Genomic DNA, 9,013 nt, shown 5'->3' with positions numbered 1-9,013 from the left:
ACCGACTGAGCCAACCAGGCACCCTTACACTTCTTTTGTTAAACTTATTCCTAAGTATTTTTTTATGCTGTTACAAATTGAACTGTGTTCTTATTTTCATTTTCCGATTGTTCATTGAGAGTGTACAGAAACATAATTGATTTTTGTATATTTATCTGGTTACCTCGTTATCAGATTGAGGAAATTCCCTTCTATTCCTAGTTTATCAAGTATCATTATCATGAATGTGTTAGATTTTGTCAAATGATTTTCTGTGTCTATTGAGATGATCATGGGTTGTTTGGTCCTTTGTTCTGTTGATTTGGTGTATTACAATGATTGACTTCTGTATTTTGAATCAGCCTTGCACTCCTGAGATAAATTCCACTTAGTCATGGTGTATAATCCTTTTTATTATTGATGGATTCATTCTGCTAGTATTTTGTTGATGACTCTCACGTCTATATCATAAGGAACATTGATGTGTTGTTTTCTTGTGATGTCTCTGACTGGTTTTGATAACTGGGCTATAACTGACCCTACAGAAGAAACTGGGAAGTGTTCCTTCATTGTCTATTTTTGGAAGAGTTTATGAAGAATTGGTATTAATTTTTCTTTGACTGTTTAGTAGCATTTGCCATGGAGGCCGACTACGTCTGAACTTTGTTTTGTGGGAAGTTTTGAAATTGCTAATCTAATCTCTTTTTATAGGATCTTCCAGTTTCTTTTCTGAATGTTATTTCCTTATGGTTTCTATTCCTTCATCTCTGTAATCATTTACAATATTATTTTACAGTCTCTCCCAGATAGTTCTGTGTAGTTTCTGTTTGTTTTATTTTGTCTGGTTTGGTTATTTATCATTTCATTTAGCCACGATTGTGTTTGCTGATTCTCTATCACGGTAAATCACAACATTTCCTTATCTGTTTTGGGAATTTCTTGTTGTTGTTGTTCAAGGTTTATTGAAAATATCACAGCACAGCAGGAAGATTCAAACAGCTCCCCATGGTGTTTTGGAATTCATCCCAACTGTAGGCTGAGTGACCTGCAGGTTGGACAGACTGCCAAAGTCCAAGAGTTTCAACTTTTCCTTAGTATCAGGATTGACTTCAATGATCCCCTGACCCAGGATGCAGACCTCAGCAACAGAATCATCTCTCCTTTCTCTCTCCTCCTCCTGCAGATTGATGGAGATACCACTCACCGGGCCCCTCTCAATCACCTTCATCAGATGTGTGACGTAGGCTGTGATCTTGCTCAGAATAATGGTGATCTCCTTGCACACGCGCTTGTTGGTGTGGGAGTCATTCTCTAGGCACATGGAGTATTTCTCAGTGGTGACCCGGGCTGCCTTCTTCATGGTGTTGGTGTGAACGCAGCGCATGGTGGTGGGCCTGGTAATTATCATGAGGTCATCTTTAGTGATGATCCACTTGGTCTACAAAAACCTCCTGTGGCCTGGGTTATAAAGTGTTCCTCCAGAAAAGCTTTGCATTTGCTCCTGCCAGGAATTCCAAAAAGATGACCAAGAGTGGGGTGCATTTGACTCGACATCAGCTCAGGTCTTGATCTCAAGGCCCTACTTCAGGAAAAAAAAAAAAAGATTACTGAGGAAGAGAATAAAATTCAGACTTTGCACCTGCCCCATGTCACACGCTTGGTGGGTTAACTTCTCTTGGGATGATATTTTTTTTCTACCAAACACCCCAATGAAGCCAAATTCTTCTGTCCTCCTCCTACGCAAAAAGTACTTTCTAGTGCCCTTCTTACTGGCACGCAGTCTCCTGAGGGTCCCACCAGTGCAAATGGGTCTTAATGTCTACTCTCCATCTTGTACAGGTCACAGGTCCTTATACAAGTGGAACTTAAAACATTTCAACCTCTGTCCATTTGGGCCCATCTCCAGCTCCAGCACTCCCACCCCCACCCCCAACAGCCACCATATCATCTGTCCCCGGGGGCTTGTTTTGCTTCCCTTTGTGTTTTTGGCATCTGGTGTTTCCTTTTTTTTCCCCCAAACTCAGCTGTGTGTTAAAATATTTTTGTTACATTTTATATGTACTTTCAAGTATTTATAACTGGAGGAATTCTGGGTTGTACAGTCTGCCAGAGCGTGAAAGGGCCTTTGTAGCCTCCATTTGAAACTGCTTATGGAGCGATAAGTACGGGCCTAGGAGGCTGAGGATCACGTTCCAGTTTGCCCGTCTCCGTATGTAGGACCAGGCACGGCATTTTCCACTTCTTGGTCTCAGTTTCTTCACCTCCGAAATAGGGTGGTTGGTCTTCAAGTTACTCTCAGTTCTAAAATTCTCTGATTTTTTTTTTTTTTTCTTCTGTCCACAGCACTCATTCTCAAGCCTTCTTCTCTCGGTGCAGGTTGACCTCTATGAGGAGAGGCTGTTTGCCAGAGGCCAAGATAACCTGAACATTCTTTACTTTTCCAAGGGTAGAAAGGGAGAGACACTTGTCTGTTGTCCTGAAAACCCCTCAGTGATTTGTCTTCATGGGGGAAATGGCTCCATTTGTGGAAGTGGGTCTGCCTGGCCTGCTTTCATTTGCCTTGTCTTTTATTTTTTCCGCGGGAAGGCATCAGCAGGGAAAGTTCCAGATTTTCTTTTCCTGAGCAGCTTTGTTTTCTGTATTTAACAAACGCCAAGCATTGACCACATCTGCGAATTTCCCCTTTGTAAGACTTACACTCTTGCACCGTGTGCCCAATAGTTCATCTTGATAGACAAGCGCAGTGAGTTCTGGAGCAATTTTACCTGGAGTTGGGGTTTTTTTCTGGAAGGAAAGATTTGGAGAAAGACACTCTGAAGTGCTTTTACAGACATCTGTGGAGCCAAATAGACAATTCTCACGTCCTTCCCTGTGGCAGCGGTCACAGCAGCGGAGCCAGAAGGAACACGGGATTGTCAGGCAATTCCCCCAAAGTGAACAGCAGGGGGTGCTGAGAGGGTGGAACGTAATGGAATATTCTTTTCCAGTAGGACAATTTGTCTTTCAACACTTTCTCTTTCCAAGAGAGCAAAGGCCTGTCTCTGATGAACTTTTTTGTCTATACCTCCTCCTTATTATGCACCCATGTTTGTGTTCATGGACGTGCCAGGTGCCCCCTCACCTCAGGGCCCCTTCAAGCTTGGGCCCTGGCATTTCCACTGAATTTGTTTCCAGAACAGTTCAGACCATCTGTAACCTTTCTATCATTGTGCCTCTACTCTGACTCCGAATTTTCATGGATCTATGAGAGCGATAAGTGAATAGAGAAATGCAACCGTTTCACTAAAAGGGGAAGTATTAGCCCCGAGGATCTTGAAATTCAGCATAAAATGAAAATTTCCATTAGGCAAATGCACGCAATTATAAATAATTAAGCAAAAACCTTGACTAGTAATTTACGTGTTTCTTTAAAAATGTCCCTCACATTGACATTGACCAAGAAGCAAAAGAAGGCTTAAGAATCAATGGAAACTCTGCTGAGTCCAAAAGGCAGATTTTGCCACTTAAGCTGGTTTGTAATGTCCCATTAGTATCCGAGTGCTATAAAACTTTAAGCATGCGTTTGGCTATGATGTCAGGCAGTACTCTGGGCCCAGCAGTAAGAGTCACAAATTCATGGCGGAAAAAGCTTCACTGTTTTAATACTCTCAACGGATGCACGCACCAATTAAGACCATGCACCCTTTGCATTATTTGTTGTTTTTACAGATCTTTAAAGTCTGCCGTTGCTATACCCTTGGTAAAGAATAAACAGCATATGATGTCAGATACTCAATGCCCCTTTTCTATTACAGGGTCTGGAGAGCAAGAAACTTGAACGTCTGGTCTCCCTTGCCATTAGGAATGACAAAATAGACACTGTCCTAGCCAACGAGAGAAAGTAAATAAACAAAGGTCTGCTGAGAAGGTAAAAAGCATAGTATTTAGGGTTTGGGCAATTGTTTGCTTGACCCCCTAATAACTCCCTAGAAAGCAGATGGTGATATCCATGCAAGAAGTGGCCGCCATCTTGCAAGCTCCAAGCAGCAACAAGACTGGTGTCAAAGAATTGAGATTGGTGTGTAGAAAAAGAGAGAATGGGACCCTGACAGCATGTGAGCACTGAGTTTTCTGTTCTTTGCTGCTGAAAGCATTCCTAAGTGACATACATTGTAATTAAAATTTGGACAATTTGTGATTGTGTTGATGTCAACATATACAAAACCCGATGAATCTTCAAATGAAAAATCCAAAAAGTGAGAAAGCATTTTTTGAAACTTTTAATACATTTAAATGTCTTCATTTCGGGGATGACCATATTTTGGAGATAAAACGAAAAGATCTATGGACTGCCACATAAGAATATGATTATGGAGACCAGAGCGGGGAATGTTATTAAAATTGGGACTCTCCGGGAAAATCCTAGAAAATTGTGAGTGTATGTCCTTAAGCCACTTTTTAAGAGCACTTTTATTCTACTTTAATCAGAGAACGTAATTTTACGCCCACTTTCCAAGAAATACGTTTCTGAATCATTTTTCAAAGTTGGCAAATAAAAGCCTTGTAGACATAAATCATCCACTTTGCTTTTGAGTCAGTCATTGTTCCCATAAAACAACAATGACGATATCCCCAGAGGACACAAAAAGGAAAAATTGTCATGCATTATTATTAGCTAAAAAAGATGATCCATCTCTTGGCCTATAATTGAGCTCATAATTCTTGGAAGATTTCCCTTATACCAGTGGCTTTCTTCCAAACATAAAAGGAGATGAGATTTTGGCACAAAGTGTCATTTGAAGCTCCTTGGGGGGTAAAATATTCGGGTCTTTGATATCAAGCAGGCAGAATATCTGGGGGTCTGCATTTCCTCCCATTCTGATTGAGCTAGCTGCTGGGTCATTGAGTAGACTCTGGAGTGTAGACTCAATGCCTCGTCCTCCATGTAGAAATAACAGTGGAGAAAGAGGAGCCACATTCGTGCCTTGTGACGTTCCCAGGCTGTTGTAAGCCTGACATTGGCATTGGAGTAGCCCTGGGCTCCTGGGGCCTGTCCCCATTGTGACGGCTGAGTAGGGTCTCCTGCTGTCATTGGAATGGGATAGGGTGTGATGACAGCGTGCCCGGCGTGGTGGGAAGGTTAGTTTCTTGTCTCAGTGATAACGGCCCCTGTGTGATTTGGAGCCAGTCACTCCGTGTCCCTGGCTGGACCTGTGTGTCCTAATCAATAGGAGTGGGGGTAGACAGTATTCCAGATGACTCTGAGGGTGGTGAGGAGCCATGTTTTCCCCAGTGGCCCTTCTCCAGAGATGCAGCTACCTGGCCAGGCTTCCCATCGGAATATACAGGAGGGAGAAGCAGCCGTGCAGACCAGGCAGTCCCCCTGCTCTGGGGCCACTGGCCAGCGGGAGGCCTGGGAGGGCTAGATCTGCCTTAGCGGAGGCTGAGAGGTCACAGGTCCCTATTCTGAGGCTATAGCCTGCCCACCCCGCCCCCTTCGCAGCTGCCTTTGATCTCCAGATCATTCCATTTCACTGTCAACAGATTGCAGCTCACCCTGAGATGGGCTGACCTGCTTTTCACCCCCACCTCAGCCTCCAAGACTGGTTGTAAAGTCACATGGAATTTCCACACCCCTCATGGGCCGACACATCTCAAGTTTTGTTATTATTATTATTACTTTTCAAAGGATGAACACTTTTTGATTTGACTCTTTGACTTTTAGCAGTAGGGATGGTAGAGAAGGTGACCAGCCACAGACAGGCCAGGTGACAGGCTGAAATTATGCTGGGTTCCTCCGTGGCTCCCAAGCCACTCTTTGCAGAAAACCACTTTGGAGGAACCAGGACAGGCTGCTGGAATTTGGGCCCACACCCCAATCTCAGATCTCGGCTCCCTGATTCTTTCTGTGGCAGGCCCCTGTCCCCTCTCTGCCTTTTGAAATCGTCCCTCCCGGCCTGGCTTTGCTGCCTCAGCTGCCAGTCAATCAGTGAGCAAACCCTCCCTCCTGTGTCTTGTTTGCTGTTGTCTTTGGATCAGACACTTCACCCCGCTGAGGCTTCCCCCCATTGGAGAAAGGGGAATGAGATACTGGGAGCTTTATGTACGTTGGTATCGACATGGGCTGCTGAGACCCCCTTCATTAACGCACCTTACGTCAGACTCTACGTCTCATCTGTAGGGTCTCACTCCGGTTTAGCTCCCGAGCGACTGGGGCCCTCCCGGGAGCCAGATGTTTGCCTGCTCAGGTGGGTCAAGGCATGAGTCACCTTGACCAGCAGCTCACCCTTGAGTCACATCAATCAGGAAGCCCGGACGGATGTGACATCATGAGCAAACACAGACAGATAAGGAGGCAGCTCTGTTTGCTTTGGAGATAAATGCCCCTGCCCTGGTTGGGCCTCTGTGGAGAGGGAGAGGGTAAAGGACACCAAGCCCATAAGTGTTAACTCTGTGTGATGACGTGTCTGTGGAAGCCCTGAGAATCTCAGGGTGGGGAAAGTCCTCAGGGGTCATCCTGACACTTTGCTACAGTAAAGTGTTAGTTGGTTTTTTTTTTTTCAAAGTCCAACCAGGTAGGCTCCTGATTCTCTGCTCCTGTCCATACCTGCCTCAGCTAAAAGATGGTGGGCCCTTTGATGGCAGGCTTAGCTCCCAGCTCTGTGCCTGGCCCCCATCCCTGAAGAGAGAATTTAAATCAATCTCCTTCCCTATCTAAATGAAGAGCCCCCATTGGGACTGGAACTTGCCATTTCCCTCAGGGTCACATAACTCTTGGTTATGGGGTGGCCCTGGCCCCCAGGCTCTGGCTCAGCCTGGTCTCCTGGCTGGTGCGGCAGGGGCCCTTCATCCCTCGGGACCAGGCTGATGCGGCACAAGGTCTGTAACATGCCCCGTGAGTACTACCGCCGCCTGAGATGGATAGAAAGATCAGGAAAACCAATCCTTTCTATATTTGAGCATTTGCTGTTTTGTTCATCGTGGATTTTTTTTGCATTCGACTTTCTAAAACAGGGCATGAAGATAACTTGACTACGGAATCGCTTGGCATTCCCTTCAGTTTTGTGCCGAGTCCATTTCCTCCCTTGCTTCCCTTGCCCAGGATTGTGTCTTTGAACCAGAGAGATATGGACAGACATAAGGGTTGCCCCAGACAGCCCAGCCCTGCGGTTCTGCTCTCCCCTTCAGGGAAGGCCCGTCTTGGTCTACAGTTTGCACAGACTTGGAGGCCCTTAAACCTTCCTGAGTGCCAGCTGCCGCCTGGGATCCAGGAGGGCCAAATGCGGGCCGGCTGCCCTGACTGCCCGCCGTGTCCACTAGATGGCGCGCTGGCTGCGCAGGTGAGCGCGGCACAGCCGTCCTCGGCCAGCTCAGCTTCTGTGACACGCTGGCCACTGTGGAGAGCACCTGCTCTGTGGAACTCCACAACGCATAGGTGAGGATACTGAGGCAGGGAGGCGAAGTGACTCACCTGCTAGCCTTCAGTCCCTAATTACTATCAGCCATGGGTTCTGGCATTCTACCTGACATGCCCAAACTTCCCCTCTTCCCAGGTCAGTTGCTCTCCATCTATTTTAGAGGTATTTTTTGACAACCTGGTGAAAACTCTAGGGACCCTCCTCGGAAAAGGTTCGAAAGTAATTTCATAGGCTTTAAGAAGAGCACAGAAATAGATTAGATAGAACCTCTTTCCTACGTGTTTGCAGTATATGTGTCTGATTTGGGGCTTACAGTTAATTCCTAACTTTTGGTTCCCCATATGAATCTCACCATGTAGGGCATCCATTTGTTCAAGAGCTCCTACTATGTGCCAGGCACCGTTCTAGGTACTTTTATGGAGCGTCTGTTCTAGAAGGGGAGGGGAAATGGTAAACATTGACAAATTTGTAATAGTCATTGGTGTCATTTTCCCAATGGTCCCAGTTCTTCCTGTTCTGGGCAGTAGGATTTTACTCCCTGGTCTTCTCAAGGTTGAGTGAAACCATGTGGCCAGTCCTGGCCAATTAATGGTGAGAAGTGATGTGTTATTCTGGGCCAAAACATTTAATGGCGGGTGTGAGACCCTTCAGAACTTTCCTTCTGCCCCCTGACAGGGCAACCAGAAACATTTCGCACTGAGGCTGTGGGGTCAGCTCAGATCCCAGAGACATGCAGCATGAGAGAGAACTCAACATTTGTTTTTCTAAGTCCCTGAGATTTTGGAGATGTTTGTTGCCACAGCATGACCTGGCCTATTCTGACTGATATAATGATTTAAAAAAAAAGGAAATAATAAAATTACATAGATTGCCTAAGAAAAAAAGTTGAGTAGGATGAGTGGTATTGGAAGGCTGGGGGGCGTAGATGGAGGGAAACAAGGCGGACTTCATCGAGAAAGTGGTCGTTGAGAAGGAAGCAAGCTGTTCAGGTGTCTGCAGAGAAGGGTGTCCCAGGCAGGGGAACGGCCAGGACAAAGGCTGGAGCCATGTCTGATGGCTTTAAGGAGCAGTGAGGGGTTGATGCGACAGAGACAGACTTTGGGGAGAGGTCAGGGGAGTAACAGAGCATCACCACATGGGGCCTCGTGGCCATATAATGATGCTGCCATATTCTCTGGGTGAAAGGGGAGCCATCGGAGGGGTGTGAGCTCAAACATAGCGTGATGTGATTCATGTTTTCAAATGATCAGTCCAGCCTCTGGGCTGAGACGGGACAGTGAGTGGGGGTGGGGCAGGATGGAAGCAGAGAGGGCTTTTAAGAGGTGACTGTGTATTGCAGGTGAGCATTACTGGGGACTCCCTCGTGGTGGTGGCAGCAGAGGTGGTAAGAAGTGGTCAGATGGTCAGATCCTGGATGTAGTTGGAAGATGGATTCATGAGATAGCCAGATAGATTGAATGAGGGATGGGAGAGATTCAGGGCATCATCAAATAGGAGGATGGAATTGCCATCAGTGAAGGGTGGGGGAGGTTGCAGATGGAGGAGGCTTTTGGGGAAGAAGCAGGAGTTTGGCCATGTTAAGTTTAGAATGTTCATCGGACCCCAAGCGAGGATATGTGGGGAGCACTGAATGTATG

The 9,013-nt window shown here is 46.1% G+C and overlaps 1 protein-coding gene across 1 annotated transcript; it reads right to left on the bottom strand.

Annotated features, from left to right (window-relative positions):
* Positions 1-292: 292 nt before the first annotated feature.
* LOC113268010 (40S ribosomal protein S17-like) lies at positions 293-6,234 on the bottom strand. The gene is made up of 2 exons (XM_044390237.2): positions 6,110-6,234; positions 293-1,558 (listed from the first exon to the last, which is right to left on the bottom strand). The coding sequence occupies exon 2, from the start codon at positions 1,385-1,387 to the stop codon at positions 971-973; it is 417 nt and encodes a 138-aa protein (XP_044246172.2). The 5' UTR covers positions 1,388-1,558; positions 6,110-6,234; the 3' UTR covers positions 293-970.
* Between the last annotated feature and the right edge of the window lie 2,779 nt (positions 6,235-9,013).

Source organism: Ursus arctos, unplaced genomic scaffold, assembly GCF_023065955.2.
Source record: "Ursus arctos isolate Adak ecotype North America unplaced genomic scaffold, UrsArc2.0 scaffold_2, whole genome shotgun sequence".
Lineage (NCBI taxonomy): Eukaryota > Metazoa > Chordata > Mammalia > Carnivora > Ursidae > Ursus > Ursus arctos.
Note: the sequence above shows the minus strand (reverse complement) of the source record. Positions and strands in the feature narration are given on the sequence as shown.

Coding starts and splice junctions, on each gene's coding strand:
- LOC113268010 (XM_044390237.2), bottom strand. CDS start 1,387: ATGATAATTACCAGGCCCACCACCATGCGCTGCGTTCACACCAACACC.